General features: G+C 36.1%; 1 protein-coding gene across 3 annotated transcripts in view; it reads right to left on the bottom strand.

Moving 5' to 3' along the window:
- The window catches only part of ift81 (intraflagellar transport 81 homolog), a 93,691-nt gene that overhangs the window by 27,428 nt on the left and 42,256 nt on the right, over positions 1-24,007 (bottom strand). For 2 of the 3 annotated variants that reach the window (XM_069933318.1, XM_069933317.1), the window contains exons 12-13: positions 17,684-17,833; positions 14,940-15,068 (exon numbers count right to left, since the gene is read on the bottom strand). In XM_069933318.1, the coding sequence (XP_069789419.1) occupies positions 14,940-15,068; positions 17,684-17,833 (279 nt within the window). Of the gene's footprint in view, positions 1-10,525; positions 10,790-14,939; positions 15,069-17,683; positions 17,834-24,007 lie in introns of those variants that run through there. The other variant, XM_069933319.1, reaches the window with a different exon arrangement.

Genomic DNA, 24,007 nt, shown 5'->3' with positions numbered 1-24,007 from the left:
GGCCTCCATGTTGACCAGGTCGCACCAGGAGAGTTGGATGAAGACAGTGGAAGTGACATTGCCCATGACGGCAGAAATGGAGTCAGGTAAGATGGTGACCCATGGGTCATGCACATGGTCGAGCCATTCACGGATGAAAGTGACGTCGACGCTCTGGGAGGATGTGAATTCAGGTTTGATGGCCAACCCCTGGGGGTGCTCATATTCTCTCATAGTGTCCTTGCTTCCCGTATCCAGAGCAGGTGGCTTCTCTCACCAGGCAGTGTCACTGGGGGTGCTTTGTCTGGCTGCAGAAGTAGCACTTTGGGTGCTCAGCTGTGGCAGCGGCGGGGTTGGGGCCTCTCTGTATGCAGACGTTTGTGATGTCATGTCCAAAAATGTGGAGGGTCCGTAGCTGGCAGCGATGGATTCAGCATGGTGGTGGCTTGAATCTAGAGTCTTAGTGAGCTGGAGGGTTCTCTGAAATGGCAGCCTGTCGCTGATGGATGTAGTCCGACCTCACCCCAGCCACACTGGCATCCCGGATCAGCTCTTCCACATACTGGTCTGCCAATACTGGGGCAGGGATATTGCCCCTGCATTCTCACCCCAAATTGTGCAGGGCCTGAATGAAATTGTCCAGGGACTCACCAAGTTGCTGTTTTCTCAAGGCCAGGAGGTACCGTGAGTAGATTCCGTTCACCCATGGTCTATAGAGGCGGTGGAGCTCAGTCATGGCAGCGGGGAAAGTTGCGCAGCCCCAGATCACCATGTGTGTATGGCAGCCGACCCTCGCTCACAATAGCTTGATTTTCTTCTTGTCAGAATCCACAGGGTTTTCAGAAGCTTCCAGGAAATCTGTGAAGCACTCAATCCATTGCTCGTACAACTCTGGGGCTTCAGGCATCTGTGGGTCGAGGTCTAGCTTGTCAGGTTGCAGTAGTTTGTCCATCCCATGTGGAAGATTTAAAGTGTAATAGATTGATACACTCTATCAATGACTCTAAAGGCATAGAGCAAGGAATGATAGGCTTTAATACACTTTAGACTTGTAGCTTGTCCGATTCCAAGTTCTTGACTGAGGACAGAGAGGGGGAGCTCAACCTTTATTCCAGGGTCACAAGGGAATGAGTTACCAGGGAGTGAATCACCAGTAGAGGATGGGCTAGCTAACCATTGACAGTCATAGATACACATACTTGTTTCACCACATGCACAAAAGGTTAGTTACTTAAAATAATGTAGTTCAAAGTATAGAATAAAATCCTAACTAAATGCGTTACTTTGTAGAATGGAATCATGTTTTATATTAAAACATGCCAATACAGCTTTATTAGGCATGTGAGATGGGCTGTGCCAAAATGAACTTGAAACAAATTCAAGTTTGCATTTGCACAGACATTCTGTGCGCACTGTGACAGAGTATTTAGAGGTGGTTTGGGAGGAATTGTTAGAGCTGCTTCCACTCACACATTTTAAAAAACAGAATATTTGCAGGACTTTTGCAGAATGCTTTTTGCAGGAGGCAACAAAGTATCGACAACAGCTTGCCTGGGAGACCATGTGATCTTTACAGGCAGAGGAGAACAGTTTTGCTCTCAGAGAGGGAGGTTTGAAACAAAGAGAGAGGTGACAGAAATCAGTTCCAGAAGGACAAAGCTGGCAAACTTTGGAAGGCTGCCTGGTCAAAGGAGAAGACTGGCAGTGTGAAAGGTGACCTGAAAGAAAGAGGATCATCTGGAGAACCCTGAAGGGGGCAAGTTTCGTCAGCAAGATTGATTGAGAAGGAATCAGTTGCGGATGTCCTGGAAAAGGAATCTCTCTCTGAAAACCAGCAAGAACCCTCCTGAGTGGTAACCATTTGCCTGTTAAGCTCCAAAGACTGGTGAACTTTGTTAATGCTAACTTCTGTGCACAGTACAAGAATTGCTTGCAACCAGTGAGATTGGACTGTGATCCAAATAACTTTTCTAATCTTAAATATACATGGCACACACCTGCACTTAGTATTAGAGGGGGGGGGGGGAATTAAATAGTCAGTTAGTTAAATAATAAGTTAAAGTTTGATTCTATTTTCTTGTTCAAATATAAATTAAAAACAACTTTTGTTTAAGTAGCCCTGTGTTGTAGTGCATATCTATCGTTGCTGGTTTTTGGGGTCCTCTGGACTCCATAACAGCACATTCTTTTGTCACAGGAAAATAACGTCCCCACCTGAATAAAATCCATCTTCAAAAATCAAAAAGGAATGGTGGTTTGGCATGTCCGAGTTTTAGATTTTATTATTGGGCAGTCAATATAAGTAACTTGATTCTTTCGTTGCAATTTGATAATAGAGTTGAATGCCCCACGTGGGTAGATATGGAATTAAATTTTACTAAGGATATTTCCTTGTTGGCAATTCTTGGATCTTCTCTATCTTCTTCTTTATACAAATTAACTGATAACCTGATCATTAAACACAGTTTGAGAATATGGGTACAATTTAGAAGGTTTTTTTGATTTCAGAGTTTTTCTATTAGCCCAATTATATCCAATAATCTTTTCCAACCTTCTTTGCAAGGCTCTGCATTCAAGGATTGGCACAGATTGAGTATTAAGTGTTTTAAAGACTTTTTTTATTGACAACAATCTTGCATCCTTTGAACAATTAGTTGTAAAATTTAATTTATCTAAAGTTCTGTTTTTAGATATTTACAAATTAGGCATTTTTAGGCTAATTTTTCTGGAATTCCCAAGGCAAATATTCTTGATGCATTTTTTGAACAACAACCTCCTTAAAAAGGCTTAATATTTCTTATTTATGAGAAAGAGACTAATTTAAGACAAGCCTTGTTAAATAAAATCAAGAACGCCTGGGAGCAAGATTTGAACCTTTTCATGTCCAGTGAGGTGTGGAATGCTATTCTTAAGCATTTTGTGCACAAAAGTTAAACTGTCTCGTTTTTATCTGGACATAAATCCTCGATGTGACAAATGTTCTGGGCCTGCCCTAGCTTTGAAAAATTTTGGAAGGAAGTTTTTCAAACTCTATTGGTTATTTTTAAATTGGAACTTAACCCTTTAATAGTTCATTTTGAAATACTTCTTGATGATGATGATGTTATACTAACTCAAATTCAATCTCGCATTTTATCCTTTTTTTCGTTATTGGCCAGACATGTAATTTTGATGAAATGGAAAGACAATATTTCATCTACATATGCACAATGGTTAAGGGATATTATGCCTTGTTTAAGCTTGGACAAAATTAGATATACTGTTATTGATTCAAATATCAAATTCCAAACGATATGGGGCTCGTTTATGGACTACTATCATAACCTTCAGAGTTAGTGTTGATTTGGAATTTTGGCACAGACCTGCCTCTCTCCAAGATTATACCACTTGAATATTTTTTTAATTGTCAACCTTCATCCTTGCTTGGGGAAAGAATTTCTTTTGTTTTTTTTTTCCTTTTTTGTTTGTACCTGAATTTCTACATATGATTATTATTGTAACTTTTTTTTTACTGCAAATTTCAAGACTATTGGGTCTCAGTCTTCCATCAGGAACAGTCAATGAGCAAAGGTTCTTGTACTAATGCAACAAGAGTTTTAAATAAAGTTTCTTTCTAGAGGCTGCGGGAGTATGAGCCACTTTTAATGACGAAAATTACGCATCTATGCCCCATTTTTCAAGTGCATTTTTTTCTGCTGCTGTCTTGTACAAATAAAATACAAAAAGCCAAAGAGAAGTGAAGTTTTGGGTTTGGACCATGTGCTTTCCCCGGGAAACACAGGCAAACTGGCTGCACGTATATAGCTAATGTCTCCCACTGACGGAGTGCACCGGAGCAGAGAGCAACTCCATCGTGAATGTGATGCACTAGTGGACCACCTGTGCAAGTGCATCACAGGAGACTGAGCAATGAGAACACAGTTCAAAAAGGCACCAATAGGTACCTTCAGGTGGCCAATTGCCCCGCATGTAAAGCCACATGTTTAGGCAATATGTGGCTGTTTTGAGGCCACCTGAATGTACAGGAGGCGCTCTTGAGGCGAGTTAGCTAACCCTCCTCCGAGAGGGATCATCAGCTCAGCGGCTCCCCCAGCTATTTGAATGCAGCTGGCTGAAAGTGGATGTTAAAGGGTCAGGCTGCTGATCACAGCTGACACTGGACAGGAGCCAGAGTGTGCTCAGAGCCACACCCTGTGCAGCTGTCTTCTTCAGGTGGCCAGCATTGTGCTTTAAACGCTCCCACCTGATCGGCAATTTAAAGGGCCGCTTCTCCTTCTTCAGGCACATTCTTAGCGTAGAATGCACCTGAAAAAGCCTAATATTGAAGAATGTGTTCAGGGGTTGCATTCATTCCTCCTGCAAACCCCGCCCCCCCCTCCCCCCCTCCCAACAGCTATGCCATTGCCTGAATCCCAAATGATTTGAAAACATGCTTTTTGTTAATCTCAAAGCGCTTGTCATTGAAATTAATTTCTCACAAGTATAGAAAGATAAAAGAAATAGATCAAAAATGTTGAAGCAAATCCACAAATAATAAATATAATTACACAGATAGAAATTCATATTACAAATATAAATGCAAAAAATGCATTTTTATGCAAGGACCACAATACATTTGATCCAGAATTTATGACAATAACAATGTTACTTATGGAATACATTGACACTAACTTTTGATACACAATTAAAAACATGCAAATTCAGAAAAATCTGATAGAAGTTTTCTGCTTCTCAATGCACAATCATTAAAAGTGCAAACTCAAGAGAACCTGCCTATATTCCTCATTTGAAAAACTTAATTCATGTTCAACCAGGAGGAACTCAATTCCATATAACCATTTACGGAGCGGAAACAGGCCAAACAGCATACTTAGCCAATTCAATCACACAGGGTCAAAAATTATTATTCTTTTCTAATATTGGTATGAAGTCTCCCAAAAGAACATTTAAATACTAATGTTTTAAAATTTCCATTTAAAGTTTGCATTTTTGAGGAATAAGTATCATTTAATTCTTGACTTCAGGGGTAGATCTGTAGTCCAAACCACCAACTGCTTTTGAATGGAGCTTTCAAAAATTTTGCAGTTTTAATTAGTAGAATGGATTAAGGCTAATGAATGAATGAATGTGTATTCGGACTTTCAGAAAACCTTTAATAACATGCCATACAAAAGATTATTGAAAAGAAATTGGACACATTGTATTCATGGTAACATATGTGTATGGATTGATAATTGATTGGCGTAACAAAAGTGGAAACAAATGGGTCTTTTTCAGGGTGCAAGGCAGTGACCAGTGGAGGGACAAGTGATTTGTGTAGGGAATCGAATTACAAATAATCTATACAAAAATTCGGATGAGGAGATTATATATCATCAACCCATGTTTGTTGATGCTACAAAACCAAATGATCGTGTGGACTATGAAGATATAGAAGCTTCAGATAGATGCAGACAAGCAAAGTAAAATGGGTGCAGACATGGCATATGGAAGATAGTGGTGGTGGAGGGGGGGGAATGGGAGAAAAAAATAGAAATAGTGAGAGACTCAATGACCTAGATATCCTGGTACATCAACCAGCAATAGTTAACACCCAGATTCTGTAGTCAATTAAGAAGCCAAACAATAAATGGGCAATTATTGTCAGAGAATTTGATTACAAAGGTTATGATTGAAAATACAGGGTATAGTTAAATAGTTTCCTCATAAGAGAACACTGGAGAATGGTTTGTAGGTCTACGTAACTTGTGATAACAGGAATGCAGTGCAAATCTGCAAGATTGATTCCTAAATAGCAAGTTCTCTAAGAGGTTAAGCAGATTAGGTTATTCTTTAGTGTTTACAAAGATGAGAGGTCCTCTCAATGAAATGGAAAGAGTTCTTTTGGGGCTTAACAAGGTAAAGTCACAGATGTCATTTCCCCTGGCTTAGGTCTCCAGAAGCTGAGGCCACAAATTAAAAGTAAATTATTTCTTCACCTGAAATTATTGAATCTTTGAAAATTTCTATTCAACAGGGCTATAGAGGCTCAATGAATTAGAGTATTCAAGTAATGTTTTTAGATAGCAAGGCAGTGGTTCACAAGCTTTTTCAGTCTAAGGCCCATCTGGTTTCCAGCCTAACATGCCATGGCTCACTAGTGACTGAGCAATATTTTCAAGTCAAAGGCAGCTCTGTAAGAAACACTTCTTTATCAAATTTAAAGTATTAAAAAAAATTTTTAAAGACCCACATGGCCCACTGGTTGAGAACTACTGTGGGAACAGAGGATTTTGGGCTAACGCAGGAAGTTGATCCAAAGTAAAAGATCTTACTGATGACTGAGTGGATAGAGGGGCCAAATGGCCTCCTCCTGCTTCTGTTTCTTATGGTGAGTATGAAGACTTGTATTAGTGACTGAAAAAATTGGGTGTCATTACTATAGAAAATGTTACAGATTACCACAAGTGTCACAAGCACACTAGCATTCATAGTAATCAAACACAGGCTAGGTGTGTTATTTTATTTGGACATACAGCACAATAATAGGCTATTTCAGCCCACAAGTACACGCTGCCCAATTTACCCCCAATTAACCTACACCCCAGGTACATTTAGCAAATATTGAGTTTAATCTGATGTCACTGTCTGAAAGCAAACTGCTGAACTACCTTTATGAGGTTACCAAACCTAATGGACACTGCCTTGTAGATTTCCTCTTCTTTGGCATGAGCTGCAGTCAGATGGGCTTGTGTTAAAGATTTATCATATTCAGCACACTTTACATCATGAAGTTGAATGAGCAGCCATGAAGAATTTTTCTAGTTTGAATTTATAGAATTCTTAAATGTTTTACAGATTGAAGATTGAACCAAAGTGTTACATATTGTGGAGGCATTGGTAATGATCTTTCAGGAATCAATAATTCTGATATGGTCCAGGAGGACTGGAAAAATTGCAAATGTCACCCACTATCCAAGAAGGGAGGGAGGCAGCAGAAAGCAAATTATAGACAAGTTAGCCTGACATCAGTGGTTGGGAAGATGATGTAGTTAATTGTCAAGGATAAAGTTATGGAGTACTCGGAGGCACATAATAAGATAGGCCAAAGCCAGCATGGAAAATCTTGCTTGACAAACCTAATGGAATTCTTTGAAGGGCAACATGGTCAGTGTATCAGTTCGCACAACACAATTACAGGTCCTGTGACCCAGGTTCAAATCTACAAGGCAGTGTCTGTAAGGAGTTTGTACAAACTCTCCATATCTGCATGGGTTTCCTCCTACTCTTCAAAATGTATGGGGTTGTAGGTTGATTGTGGAGTTTGAGGTCAAAAAGGCCTGTTACCATACTGTATGTCCAAATTAAATTAAAATGAAATGAAATTGACAAGCAGGCTAGATAAAGGAGATGCAGTGGATGTTATGTATTTGGATTTTCAGAAGGTCTTTGACAAGATGCTGCACATGAGCTACTTAACAAGATTAGAGTTCATGGTATAACAGGAAACACACTAGTATGGTAGATCATTGGTTGCACAGATTGGTGTTGAGACTGCTTTTTAAGTTGTATATTCATTATTTTGCTTATGGAAAGAATGGCTTTGTGGCCAAGTTTCCAGGTGATACCAAGGTAGCTGGAGGAGCAGGCAGTGTTTTATTTTGAACATTTTATTTAATACTACATACATACAGTAACTATAATTGTTATAATATACAGATATCAAAAAAGAACAAATTGGTTACATATATGATGGTTTTCAACCCATCCCAAAACCCTGCCCAACCTCCCCCCCAAAAAAATATACTGTAAAAAAAAATGTATAAAAAGATAGAAAAAGAAGTAACAAAGAATCCTGGATTGCAGAGAGAGATGTCGTGCAGCGCAACTCATTCATTCTAACTCAAACATATAGAGGAGGATTTTGCAGGGCCAGAAGGGTAAAAAGGATATCACTATAAATTTAATCCCATTACCCGAGTATTTGGGCATGAAAGATCCTACATCCTCATCACATCTAAAACACTGATCTGATAAATCTGATTTCAATCTATTCAACTTCTGTGGTATAAGATACAATTGATGTAAAAAAATGTATAGATCTAATTTGTACCTTACATTAATAATATTAGTCAAAGAATTTCTACATAAATTTTCCCTAATTTGTTGATCTATCATAATATTCAAATCTGTTTCTCATCTCTGCCTAGATCTATACAATCCTAATTTAGGAGTTCCTACTTGCAATGACGAATATATCAAAGAAATACATTTTTTTGACATTCCCACCCACTCCTATTAAGAAGTTCTACCTCAGTACAATTAGGCAAAAACATTGCTGGCCCTAGTTTATCTCTCAAATATGCCCTTAATTGAAAAAAACCAGAAAGTGTAATACCTGGTATATCATATTTGTTACTCAATTGTTCAAACGACATTAATTGTCCTCTCTCATAGCAGTCTTTCACATAAACAATTCCTTTTACAATACCATGTATTTAAAGACTAATTTTCTCTTGAAAAGACCAAAAGAGTATTTTAGGTGATAAAGGCCCTCCACCAATATCTTGATTTGTTTTATTCCAAATATAAATGCTTCAATAGTGGTGTGTCTTTATCAGCAACCAACAATTTCGATTCCCACTTATATATAAATTCTTCTGATTTATTTTCTCAAATTTTATTCAGTTCTACATCAACTCACGCTGGTTTTACATTTTCAAATAAAGAGGCAAGGGATCTCACTGTGTCGCTCAATAATAATTCTTAAAATTAGGGAGCTGCAATCTTCCTAATTCATATTTCCACAATAACTTCTCTATAGAAACTCTTGCCATTTTATCTTTCCAAAGAAATTTCCTTATTTGTTTATTTAGTTCTTGAAAAAAAATTTAAGGTATTGATATTGATATTGGTAATGTCTGAAAAAAATATTGTATCCTTAGAAATACATTCATCTTTATACAATTCACTCTTCCAACTAAAGTTATAGGTAAATTTATCAATTTTTAAAAATCTTCCTCAATCTCTTTAAGTAAAGTTAAATAATTCAATTTATATAAATTATTCAAATTGTATTTCTAAATATTTAATACCCTTCCTTTGTGTATCTCTCTGACACTAGAAATAGTCAACTACTGTCAAAGGAACAATTTCACTTTTATCCCAATTTATTTTATAACCCCAAACTTTCCCACATTCTTCCAGTTGGACATACAATCTATGTAAAGATAACTCAGGTTCTGTCAAATATATTAAAACATTATCTGCAGATAAACTGATTTTGTGTTCCTCTTGACCTACCCTAAAGCCCTTAATTTGTAAATCTGAGTGAATCATCTGAGCAAATGGTTCTACAGCTAAAACAAATAAAGCAGGTGACAAGATCTTGTTAAATTAAATGGTATAGAAACCTATCCATTTGTTATTAATTTAGTTTAGGAGTATTATATAATGCTTTAATCCAATTTTAAAAATTTAATCCAAATCCAAACTTTTCTAATATTTTAAATTAAAAATCCCATTCTAATCTATCAAATGCCCTTTCTGCATCTAAAGCCACTGCAAGTCAAGTCCCATCTTTTTTTCGCTAAATGAATTATGCTAAGCAATCTAACTACATTTTCCGAAGATTGTCTTTTTTTAAACAAACCATGTCTGATCCATATTAAGTTAGGTAACAAATTATTCATTCTATTTGCCAAAACATTTGCTACTATTTTATAATCTATATTTAATAATGAAATAGGTCTATACAATGAAGGCTTCAAAGGATCTCTGTCTTTTATAGGAATCACAGTAATTATTGCCATCGAAAATTATTCTGGAAGAGTAGAGGTTTGTGAAGCTTGCATAAACTTGCACAAATATAGGAATTAATAAACCCTTTATAGAATTCAGTTGGGAAACCATCTTCCCCTGGAGATTTAATACTATGTATAGAATTAATTGCTTCTCTTACTTCTGCCTCAGTGAATGGTGCATTAACTTCAGTTTGTTTTTCTAAACTTAATCTAGGCAATACTCTCTGTGATAAATAATCATTTAATTTAGTTTAATCTCCTAAAGATTCCAAAGTATATAATTTCATATAAAAATTCCCAAAAGATTCATCTATTTCTTGAGGTTTATGTTAGTATTATGTTAGTATCCTTTTTTATTGCATTATTCTCAAAGCTTGCTCCGCTTTTAATTGCCAAGCCAAAACTTTGTGATCTCTCGTTCTAATAATAAATTTCTCAGTCCTATAAGTTTGCAATGTATTATAATGAAGCTTTTTATTAATCAATTGTCAGCATTTGTCTTCAGAAACTGACTTTTGAAGATCTTTTTCTAAAACTGTAATTTCTTTTTCTAATTGGTCTACTTTCATATAATCCTTTTTAATTTTAGATGTAAAACTTATAATTTGCCCTTGCAAATATACTTTTAAAGCATCCCATATAATAAATATCATTCATTGAATTCAAATTTGTATCACAAAATATAATATAATTTCAAATAAAATCACAAAAATCTTTCCTTTTCAACAACAAAGAATTTGATCTCTATCTATATATTGACTTTCTTTATCAGGCATTTGCATAGTTATTAACAAAGGTGAATGATCAGATAAAATCCTTGGTATAATCCACTACAAGAATCCTATCTTGTATTTGAGCCGAAACCAAAAAAAAATCAATTCTAGAATAAGAATCAAACTTATTAGAGTAAAATGAATACTTTTTCTCTCTAGGATGAATTCTTCTGCATACATCAATCAAAATCAAAACTCTCATCAGACCCAATGTTGCTTTAGCAGCTTTCGTTCTTGTTACATGAGTAGATCTATCTAACAAAGAATTTCAACAAAAATTAATATCTCTCCTATTAAAATATTTTCATGTGCCTCTGAAAATTAAAAAAAAAGTATCTTGAATAAATTTCTTATCATCACTATTTGGAGCATACAAATAAAGATTTGACAATGTATCATTACATATCTACCTGCAGGATTTGTAATAATATTTTGAACTCTATATCAAAATTGCTACTCCTCTTGCTTTAGAATTAAATGAAGAAGACATCACACACCCTACCCAACCTCTTTTTTTAATTTCATATGTTCTTTTTCGGTTAAATGTGTTTCTTATTAAAAAAAAGCTATATTTACTCCCAATTTTTAATATATGTTAACACTTTCTTTCTCTTTATTGTTCCATTTACCCCATTAGCATTAAAATTTACAAACTTAATTACTTTACTCATCAAACCATCACTCTGTCCCGCAGACCTCCTCGCAATTCAACAAAAGGAATCTATGCATCTGCAGACACCTCCTCCAGCAATCCAAAGAAGACAGAAAAAGAAAAACTATAATACAAAGATGTGTGTATTAAAAATGGCAAAACCCTCCCAACAAGTATTGTCTAAAGCAACACTAATTCTTTCCATTTTACAGGCTGTGACCAAGGTCACAAAGACACACATAATCCCGCAGAAACCAACACCTCCCATTCTTCCCAACTTCCTTGGTATATTTAATATGCATGCTTTAATCACTTAATTCAATATACAGGAAGAAATAGATCACCAAATTCTTCCATCCCATTTAGGAAATCAAGATAAAAGAAAGAAAAAAGAACTAATTCATTGCATCAGGTCCGTAGTAATTAAGGGTTGAGCTTGAGGAAGACTTTGAACAAAGTTTGTAAAAAATATATTCTGTTGTCCTGGAACAAAGATCTTCAAAGTAGCCGGGTATCAAAGAACTAACTTGTAACCTTTTTCATATAACATCTTCTTAGCAGTATTAAATTCTTTCCTTCTCTTCAACAAATTCTCACTCAAATCAGGGTAAAACAAGATCCTATCCCCTTCCCATAACAAAGGACCTTGTTGTTCCTTCGCTCTTTTCACAGCCAAACTCAAAACCTTCCATCTTGATAACGCAGAAACTTTATTAGTATGGAACGTGGTTTCTATTTCAGAGAGGGTTAGATTTCAGGGCCCTATGAACTCTCTCAATTTCAATCTTATTCTCAAAATTATCTTCTTCAAATATTTTAGGAATCCAATCTTGAAATAGTCGAGCAACTTCTGGGCCTTTTTTTTCCACCTTCTGACAGACTCACTATTTTAATATTATTTCTTCTGCTAAAATTATCAAAGATATCCACTTTATCAGAAAGTTTTTAATTTACTGTGATTAAACCAGTAGTTGTCTCTTCCATATTAGTCATTGTCTTCAACATGTTGTAAATCATCTTGCACTTTAGTAACTGTTTCTTCCATTTTCTCTAATTTCTTCATTTTATTTACTACATCCAATATTTTATCAATTTCTTCTTTCATCTCCTTAATTTCAGCTTTAATCTAAAATTTAACTTCCTTTAATCCTTCCATCATTTTTCATTTCATTATTTTAAATTGTTCCATTAACATTATGGATAAGTCGACTTTTTTAATAAGATCCAAATTTAATTTCCTCCAACTCCTCTTCTTGTATCCCTATTTCCTCATCTTCACGTAAAGAACCTCCTCTCGAGGCCAATTCTTCCTCCTCCTGTGCAGAAGTCCCTGACTTTTCTCCAAGGGACTGCTGCACTCCCAGTAGTGCTTTGGGTTTTGACACACCACACACGCGTGGTTCACTCACGGGTTCTCCACCGACGCCATCTCTCCGCACTAGCAATGGAGAGGTGCCTACAGGAGTCCCCTCCAGCAGCTCACCAGGTTGAGAGGCAGAACGAAGTCCAGAGCCCTGCTTCATCATCAAGGTAGGCCCAAGCTCTTTTTTTTCTTCTCATCTTCCTGTCGGGTTTTCTATGTCATTGTTATGATTTTTTCTTCTTTTTTGGAGGCATCATAGATATAGAGTACTTTAGAAAGACTTTAAAAAAACATTTTAAGCTTAAAACAGTACTTATTTAATTTTTTTTAGCTGATTTCCCAAGGGAGTCAGGAGCCTACGACATCATGTGACGTCCCTCGAGCAGGCAGTGTTGAGGAAACAGGGCAGCTGCAGAAGCCCTTAGATTAGGAGAATGGGCAGAGAAGTAGCAAATGAAATACATTGTTAGTAAGTGTACAGTGATGCCCAAAAAAATGGGCAGGGTATTTTCTAAATTGGGAGAAAATGAAAAATATCCAGATGCAAAAGGACCTGGGAGTCATCGTGTAGGATACCATGGAAGTAAACTTCCATGGTGAGTCGGTGGTGAAGAAGGCAAATGAAATGCTGGCATTCATTTCAAGAAGAATAGAACATAAGAGCAGGGATGTGATGATGAGGCTTTATAAGACACTGGTGAGAGCTCACTTAGAATTTAGTGAGCAATTTTGGGTTCCTCATTTATGAAAGGAAATGCTGACGTTGGAGAGGGTTAAGAGGAAGGTTCACAAAGATGATTCCAGGAATGAAAGGGTTATCATACAATGACCTCTTGGCCTGTACTCATTGGAATTTAGGAGAATGAGAGGGAATCTCATTGAAACATTTCAAATATTGAAAGGCATGGACATAGTAGATATAGAAAGGTTGTTTTCCACAAAGAGAGTCTAGGCACTGCTTTGAGATTGAAAGGCTGCCGCTTAGAGCAGAGATGCGAAGGAATTTCTTTAGCTAGAGGGTGGTAAACCTGTGGAATTTATTGCTTTAGGTGGTTGTGAAGGCCAAGTTTTGGATATATTTAAACAAGAGATTGATAGGTTCTTGATCAGCCAAGGAGTCTAATGTTATGGGGAGAAGCCCTGGGCAGTGGGGCAGAGTGAGAAAAAGGATCACCTCATGATTGAATAGCAGGAAAAACTTGATGGGCTGAATAGCCCATTTCTGCTCTAATCTCTTATGGTCTTATAAGAGTTGAAATATCAAATACAAAAAATAAAATTACTTTTCATTATTTATTTTAAAATCGATGGATTTTGAAATAAGAGAATTTGACACTATACATAAAATTAGATTATCAGGATCAAGTGGTTATTCAGCAATAATTATAGCTTTTTTAAAAACCTTATTATTGCATTCAACTGGCAATTCTAATTACCCTACTGTTGAGAGTTCAGTTGAACCCATTCATCAGGGACTCCAAACTGACAATTAACAATTTGATGTTCACATCAAATCAATGACTTTGCTTTCACAACAAGGACATTTATAAAGTAGCAAGGTAACTTCTGGACTTTGTATTTAATTGCATATGTAGCCACCAGAAGCTGTTGTCAGTAATAGTAGTGAATACTGGAAGTTATGCTGTTGTTCCATGTGGAAACTTTAGGCCTGTTTCATCCAGTATGCAGAAAGTAAGAATTACTATGTAGATTTCAGACTGTTACTGAGCAGGAATGAACCATTGGTAGATATTTTAGCTAGGAACTTTTCTTTAAAGAAAGTTGTTCATGAAGACTACAGTATATACTTGAGTAATAGTTTAATTTTGTGGACCATTTTAGGTGGTCAACTATTATATGCATATTACTTTTAACCGCTGTAAAAACTTGCGTTGATTGAAGCATTGGGGGCTCTGATGGGTGGGTGGCCGGGACCAGGTGCCAAGTCCATGTTCAGGGTGTCAGGAGCTCAGATAGGCAGGTGGCTGACCAGGACCAGGTAGTAAGTCTGCATTAGGGGTGTCGGGATCTCGGATGAGCGGGAGGCTGGAATTTGGTGGCAAGTTTGTGTACGGGGTAACAGGAGCTTGGATGGGCAGGTGGCTGGGGCCTAGGCAAGAGTCCACGGTCAACTTATACATATCATATATGGAAAATACCAGATTTTTAGGCCAAAAAATGGGGGGGGGGGGGGAAGGGGTCAACATTTACTTGGTATCTGACTATTGTACGAGTATATATAGTATTTTGTCTTGTGCCACAACCAACTCTAGGTAAATAATGAAAAAATTGATATTTTACTATAATTCAAATTATTATTACCACCACCCAAAGATTATAAATCAATATATGTGTAACTTAATTTTAGTCATTTTAAAAAGAGGGTTCACCATTTCAGACATCTCATCAAGCGTACGTCCTTTAACTTCATCTAGCTCACTCTTCAATGCAGATACCCTCTCCAACTCCTCTTGAGTGTCACTGAAGCCTGTAATGCCATGCTTAGCTTCAATCACTTGCTGAAAATACAAATAGTTTGACAAAGTCAAGGTATGTAAGAAACACAGATAGCAAATTATATCATAGACAAGTAAAATGCAAGTTTCACAAGATATTCCCAAGGACCCCATGGTCATTTATTTATAGGGTGCCAAAATTTTAAAAAATTTGGCATAAATAGCATATCCAGCATGAATCATATTCTTCAATTCCAGTGGAAATGTTATAACCTCAACTAAAACTGAAGATTTTATATTTAAAACATGAAAATACACAAGGGAACACATCAGAGTAATGGCCGAAATGTGTCATTTGTGAAAGATTATGTCTTATTATCAGGTTTTTTTATCTTTTTATGGGGTCACCTTACTCAGCCAGATAACCCAATAAATATACTGGATTGGTTAACTCACAAGGAAAAAAAATTGCAGAGGATTCACCCTTTTGACATCTGGGTTCAAAATAATAGCTATATGCTATCCTATGCCATCATTTATGCAATATTTATTAAAATCTTATCTGACTTGCATTTCCATTGCAAATCATTCTAACATGGTGTTGTGTCAAAAGGGAAAAATTTGGTGGGTTCAAAGAATAGCAGGTCTGGACATAGACTGAATACTGAAATACTCTTTATTGAAACACACACCAGGGGATTGCAACAGGAATAACACACGCAAGTATTATCAATCACACAAGAGAGTGCAATCAGTCACTTCGGACTTAATACCACCAACATCAGTAACTGCTTACACTCTCACACACATAGTACAACCTAATCACATTGGACTTAATACTACTGATGCTAGCAATCATTTATCCAGACTTATCAAGGACTGTAATACGCTACCCGCCGTTCCTTGTCAAACATTGGCATAGCTTGGATGCTATCTACCACTTCAACAGTATACAACAGCCCCTATCCCTATGTAGTGCACATCTTACCAGTGACTCCTCCAGTATTGCTCAGAGCAGGATTCATCTCAGAAAAGGAAGAAGAGCTACTGCACTTGGTGGACTTTATAGTACTTTAAGCTGGAGGGTATGACCCACATAATCATGAGATTATTAAAAGGGCCAATGGTCAAGTGTGACCTCCGACAAGGTTCCAAATGGAGAAGTCACATGACCCTTTACAATCCACATTCCCACCGGGTTCCAGATGGAGTGGCTATTACACATGGTTTTCAGGGACAATTATCCAACAAAATTTGATAAGTCAGCATAATATTGGGGTGGCACGGTTAGTGCAATGCTGTTACAGTGCCAACAACCAGGGTTCAAACCCAGCACTGTAAGGAAATTGTACATTCTCCCCATGTCTTTATGGGTTTTCTCTGGCTTCCTCCCATCATTTAAAAAGTACTGGGGTTGTAGGTCAATTGGGTGTAAATGGGCAGTACAGGCTCATGGGCCAAAAGGATATGTTACCGTGCTGTATGTCTAAAATTTTAAATAAATAAAATTGGGACAGATAATAAAAGTAGATAAATTTAAAAGAAATGGAACGGGTTTTAGGGAAGGAAATCAATTTAACAAATAGAAAAACAAATAGATTTCTAAGAACTGTAAGTCTAGGTGAAATACAGGGTTGCTTGAGGCCATGCAAAGATTTAAAAACAAGGACAAGTACTTTTTAGAAAGTAAAGATATTGCCAGAATGTCTAAGTGCACCATCAAGACCAGCTCTGAAATGTGAACATGACCTAGTCCATCTTGGGATATAGGCAACAGAGTTTTGCTGGAAAGATATCGACTTGTCTCTCCAACAATGCACCCTCCCACACTGAGTACTATCAATATTTTCTGGTTTTATTTCTGGTTTAAAGCATGCATAATTGTTGGTTTTCAAATTTTCGGGAAGCTAAATATTACAGGTTATGGAGTGACCATTTCTGTGAGGATCAAGTGAGATTGATTATTTAAGGAAGAAAATTTAAGTTTTACCCATCTTGGATTTTAAAAATCTTTTATAATAAAACTCATCTGAATAACCAGAGATTAATGTTACAAAGTACAAATACTTTGGAAGTTTATGCTGATACTCCTAAAAAAGTCAGAATACTAAAAATTTGTTTCAAAAAATTCCAGCAATTTTTTTGAACAATTCAAAATTAATTTTCATGCCTTAACATCTATTCATGTATGAAGAACACAAGTGCAAAGGCAAAATAATGGATGCATAAAATTAAGCTGCGGGATTTTATTTTTTGAATATTATTAATTTTTGTCAGAATAAACAAGAAATATTAAGAGTAGGTATGAGTTTATTTTAAACTCAGTTGGCAGAAATGGAAGATTTGTTCATTTCAATATCTTACATTTTAAGAACAGAGAAGCATTATGCTCACCAAAAATTATAAATAGGCTGAAAAGAATATGGATAAAATTTTATAGTTTACAATCTGAAAAGTATCATGCACGTTAAAAGATTTTTTTAAAAATGTAAAATGGGAGCTGATACTAAGTCATACTTTGAGTTAATCAGTGAATATAAACTAAACACATTGGAACCTGTACAGTTGACTGAAATATTTCATGGAAAGCTGAATAATTTTGGATTAATTATCATTTATGTCTCAAAAGTGTCTGGAATTGAGCAGTGAATGTATTGAAAGCAAGATTCTCATATTACCAGTTGTTGTTGTACGGCTTCATGCCGCTGTTTTAGAATTTCTTCTGTCCTCTGCAAGACACCATACTCCGCTCTTAGTTCTGTCAGTTCTTGACGTTTCTTCTTATACACTGTATTCTTGCTACGAAGCTTGCTGACATACCGCTTGAACTAGAATAATTAAGATTTAAAGATAACAAGTTAAAATAATCAGTGCTGAAAATAAATTGGGAGGCCTGCTGCCTCCCAAGACAATTAAACACTGAAATTAAAGGTATTATTAGTTACAGAAATGACAATCATCTATATCTACAGCAGAAAAGACAGATTCACAGTGCTAAATATGGCAGTCTCATTTTCTTAGACAACATGGAATAGTCTATAAAAAGTCCTCGGCTGGAAGCCAAAAATAGTCCTAAACTGTACCTTCAGAGCTTTCCCCACCCATTCATTTTCCACCATACATTCCATTAGTTTGAATAATTCATACAAAAAATTTGAACTGTCCCCACCAAAAAAAGTTTCACGTAAGTCATGACGTAGGTCAAGATTAATGTAAGCAAAATAAACTACAAAACATTTCACAAATGGTTAAATGAAATGTACCTTAGCTTTTAAAGTACAAAGCCTATTTCCATATTATATCATTATCAATGCTCAAGAGTATTTTCAATCTAATTGGTTTCAGATTTTGCCAATAAAACATGAATTTAAATAAATCTTCCAATTCCAGTATATTAGTCAGCCAAATGCCATTCATACAAAGAACCCATATAGTTGTAGTTTACTTATGTGAATGTTGAATGATTATAAAATGTAAATCTATTACTTTCATAATATGAAGTGGACTCAATTTTGTATCATTCTTGAATATGGCATTACAAAGTATTTAAAATTTTCTTAATCACAAATTGAGCAAATTTCACATGACATTTTGGCTCTTTTTTTAAAAATTAGGTTAATAAAATGGAACATTTCTACAATGCATGTGAGTGTATATCTCATATTCCAAGGCAAATAGTCTGAACCATTATGGTAAGGCTTTTTCCCCATGAACTTTTGTTCTCAAAGAATGACAGATTCCACATGCAGCTCCAATCTCTCAGGAACCTAAGCAAAATTCAGAACAGCATTTATGGACAGTGACTACAATTCAACTATGGGGTAAGATGTCAGAGATCACAAGAGATGGCTAACATACCATCTATTCTAAAATATATTTATCACTGATAAACTACTTCTCACATTTAGGCTATAACAGATAGTTATATTTAATTACTGGTGAAATTATTAAGTAGCTGTGGCAAAATAGAACAAGCTATTTATATTATAAATTAATAGAAATCAAAAGTCAAAACACATTAAAATATATCTTTCTGTACATTCTTTCATATCCTTATTGATGAAATGCATCCTGATAGTAAAACAATGATCCAGAACTTACAAAAAATGTGTCTATTGCACTGTTATATTTTAGGCATTGGGTTAGTTTCTGAAGTGAAAATTCAAGGAATTACAAAGTCTATTAAGACTCCATTGTTCATGCTATGCAATTATTTCTTGGGACCTTTAGGACATTCTGTCAGCACTCTTGCCATGTAAAATTATTCACATCTTGGCCATCTTTCCCATTGCCTCATCCTAGTCAGGTCAATGATGAATGCAAATTTCCTGATGTATGCCAGTTACCTCAGCAGCCTCCCAGACTGAAAAATAAGGGCTTGAGTGAATGTATTTAAATTCATAACTAAATTTAAGGAATATAAAATCTCTCAGTATTTCTAAAATTTTTTTACTAATGCGAGAACATAGGGAGTGGTAGCATAAATGCTTTACTTAAATATTTGAAATGCTGAATAAACTCCCATTAGCTCTGAAACAAACTGGCAATTCTACAAGAGGAATAGAAGACAGAGTCTTCTTGAAGGGATCAGACTTCATGCTCCTTTTTATTGCCTTTTGACATTTCTCAACATACTTATCCTTGGATTCGTTGGTACAAAAGCTACACTAAATATATCAATGCTTTAATGTGTCTCAGTATGGACTATTTTCAGACTTAATATTTATCTCTGACTCACAGCCGAGCTTCAGCTCTTGTCTGAGCAGTGACACAGATCCATTCTAATTCGCCTATCGCAGAAACAGGTCTACAGCAGATGCTATCTCCCTGGCTTGACACAAAGCCCTGGAACATTTGGACAGCAAAAAATGCATACGTCAGCATGTTCTTATCAGGATGCAACTTATGGCATTTAACACCATCATCCCTTCAAAACTGATCAGCAAACTCCAAGACCTGGGAGTTAACACCCCACTGTGTAATTAGATCATGGATTTCTTAACCTACAGACTACAATCAGTGAGGATTAATAAGAACTTCTCCTCCACAATCTTCATCTGGACTGGAGCACCATAGGGGTGTGTTCTTAGCTCCCTGCTCTACTTACATCTGCGACTGTGTGGCTCGGTACGACAATAACACCATCTACAAATTTGCTGATAATACCATGGTAGTGGGTTGTATAAAGGAAAGAGATGCGTTAGCATACAGTATGGAGATTGAAACTTGGCTCAGTGGTGCACCCAATATCACCAAAACTAAGAAGATGATTGTTGACTTCAAGAAAGAAAAGCCAGAGGAATTCAATCCAGTGATCATTGGGAGAATCAGAGGTGAAGAGGGTGAGCATATTTAAGTTCTTGGAAGTCCCTATCTCAAAGGATCTTTCCTGGACCCAACACACCAATGGTATTGTGAAGAAAGCACGTCAGGCCTCTACTTCCTCAGGAGTTTGCAGATGTTTGGTATGACACCAGAAACCCTGGCAAATTTCTACAGGTGTGGTGGAAATTGTGTGGTCTGGCTGCATCAGTCTGGTATGGGAACACCAATAACCCTGAACATAAAAGCCTCCAAAAGGTAGTGGATGCAGCCCAGGACATCACAGGCAAAACTCTTCCCACTATTGAGTACATCTACAGGGAGCGCTGCCATTGGAGAGCAGCAGCAATCGTCAAAGACGCACACCACCCAGCACATGCTCTGTTCTCACTGCTGCCATCAGGAAAGAGGTCAAGGTGCCACAAGACTCACCCCACCAGGTTCAGGAACGCTGCTACCCGTCCAGCATCAGACTCCTTAACGACAAACTCAGAGCCTCATTTCAGGACACTTACTTGTGCGCATTACTGATTTTCTTTTGTTCTCTTTGTATTGCAGTTTCTTTACACTCATTATCTGTTTACAGTTCTCTCATTTGTTTACATGCTTACGTTGATTACAGCGTATTCTTTGCACCCACGGGAAAATGGAATCTCATGGTTGTATGTAATGTCATGTATGTACTCTGACAATAAATATGATATCCCCTCCATCCAATAGATCATTTATGTACACCTCCATTATAACTTATTTGATGTAGGAACCCTTTTCCACATAACCCAGACCTGACAACTTCAATGTTCTGAATAGCAATCCATTTTCCTTTCTATTGACTTCAGCTTATCAAAAATGTTGCTGCTCTTATCTTTTCCATGCCAAGAGCAGCACATCTAGCTATCATAGCTCCATCTTATAATTTTCATCATATTTAAATCCCTTCATATTATTGCCTTCTATATTGCTGTTATCATTACCAGCTGTAAAATAACTTGAATTCTCTGCATCCAGTTAAACTTATGCATAGTCCTCTCCTAATCTTCACTGTCTGGGCCTTCAAAAACATTCCAATTTCTTCCCTAAACTCTTAAAGCTTAATTTATCTAATGTTAAGAGTGCATCTCAAATGATACACTGAGCTAATGTGAAGCAATGCCTAATAGCATTTATTTGTAATATGTCAAGAGAGGGCTCCACTAAATGCTTTCTATTGATCATCTGAACTGGTAAACATACTTTCTCAAACAAAAAGCACAAAGTATGCTTTTGTGAGCATTTTGAGAATATTTTCATAATTATAATTTTTTTTTGTCAATTTCTCCCAATCCAAAAGATTTGTTGTTAGAATATAACCTAGAAGCACCAGTTCTCCTATGAGGCTTCTCCCATGTAGCCATTCTTTTATGCACATTGCTGAGACTCACAGGCAAGCAGACCAGAATAACTTCTCAAAACTGACTCAAAAGGCACATCCCTCTCCTGAATATAGGTGCATAGTAGTCCATTGTAACTGTAGCTGTCATCTTGTCCAAAATTACATATTTATTCAAGATCTAAACACAGAATAGACCCAAAATGCCTGGTTCAGTCTGCCCAAACTCACATTATTTTCATGATTAATCAAAATGTATGAAATTACAGATGGTAAAAATCTGAAATAAAAAAGTTCAGTGGAAGAGTGGAGATTACAGTGAGAGAGAGGAAAATAACACTGGATATATTTCCTCATTACTCTTACTTAGATAGAATCCAGGTTTTGAAATTCATGCTGAAAAAAATTGCCAAATTTTTGTGTTCAGCCTTGCGAATTGAATCCTACTACTGCATTATTTAAATAAGTTTAAAAAATTCAACTGATGTACAAAGAGAAATTCTAATGCTACAACAAATTTGTTTCAAGGCTGGTTCAAGCAATAAATTCAACCTTTCAAAGCTTTATGTAAATGCATTGATCATGTGCCCAAATAAATTCATAAAATATTGTTAAACTGTAATTTACATGATCTGAGCCACATCGAGAAATTCTTTGATAAGCATGAAAGAAAGTTGTCGTTAATTGTAAGTCTGGTACGTACTAGCAGCGTATTTTTAAAAAAAACTAATAAAAAGCTACAGAGAAAATTCTGATTTGTAGATTTATTAACAAAGATGAGCAACAGAATCATTGAAGCTTTCATGTTAATTACACTTTGATCTTCAAAAGATCTATGGAGCTTATTCAAATTCTGTGAAAAGAATGCAACATGTGTAATGTATTTGTCATGGGTCATAGCCACCTGTTTTTTGGCAAGCCACAAATAATAATCATAGTTTGGTAACTGGAGCTGGCACACTACATACTTAGTAGGTTACAGGAATCCACCCACCCAACTCGGTTTCAAACTACACCATAGGTATGCAGCTCCATCTCATGTCAATTGAAAAGAAAATCACATTGATAACTTACGATAGACATGTTTTGCAGTTAGCAAATATCACTTGTGGAAAAACTACTTGTATCCTTTTGAGAATTGAATAATTCTATCAAATGTGTATAATAATTAGGTTCAAGCAGTGTAATGGAGACGAACAAAAGACCACAAGGGCTATAAATATACAGCCCACGCAATTCTCCATGGCTAACAACAGTATTAGCTTGCGGTGTTTTTAGATCAATATGAAACAGGCTTAAGAATATTGTCAGAGCAATAGAAGGCTGCTCACGTAAGCACACATCACTCAGGAGTAAAAGCTTCTTGTAGTATCAACAGAAGCCAATGAACTGTCAGAAGGTGGAAAAGTATTTGCCACAATATGAATAAGGACTAAAAATCAAGCTGAAGCTTAACTTTCCTTCAATATCTCATTTCAACTGAGAAACTAGAAATCCTCCTTGAACAATTTGGTTACAATGGGTCGAGCTCAGTCAAATCTGGACTGAGCTAGATGCTTCTCTGCCCACACACTCTCTACCTCCACTCAATCCTGAAATATTATTTTTAAACAATCATACATAAATGACTCGAAAGGGTAAAAAAAAAATTTGTCGAAATTCATAGGGTTTGCTTTTACAACCAGGTTGCGCGCATTCTGGTAGTCCAATGCCCTTCGTGCAATAAAATATATTTGTGTACTTACTGTTATTACTAGGGAACAACTTTGAATCAGTAATACATTATTTGTTTAGTTAAATGGGGAAAAATTGATTGCTGTGCTTAACTGAAGGAATTTTGAAAATAAAATGTCCAATCAAATTTAAAAAAATCCTTATTTGAACATTTTTTAAATGCAATTGATTTGTAATTTCATTTAGTTTAGACATGACTTGATTTACAATGCATAAAGGCAACTCTCAAATGGATTCAGTCAACATTAACTCACCTGTCAATGATTTTGGTCTATATTTCTTTCCATTTCTTTTAAATGCAACCCTTTGATCAATTCAAAATTTCCCAATCACTCCATACAGGATAACAAAATCTTCTCGATTTATCATGAAATTATATTTGACACACATTTCAGTATTTTTGCATAAATTTTACCTCACAAGTCAATCCATAACATTACCTAATACGTATAAATGATATGTTAATTATTTTAAACTTTAATGCAGATGGTACACCTCAGGTTAAGAATGCAATAAGAGACATATAGTAAAATCCCTAGTATCTGGCACCTATAGGGATTGGTAGATGCTGAATAAA

Source organism: Narcine bancroftii, chromosome 4 (assembly GCF_036971445.1).
Source record: "Narcine bancroftii isolate sNarBan1 chromosome 4, sNarBan1.hap1, whole genome shotgun sequence".
Classification (NCBI taxonomy): Eukaryota; Metazoa; Chordata; class Chondrichthyes; order Torpediniformes; family Narcinidae; genus Narcine; species Narcine bancroftii.
Note: the sequence above shows the minus strand (reverse complement) of the source record. Positions and strands in the feature narration are given on the sequence as shown.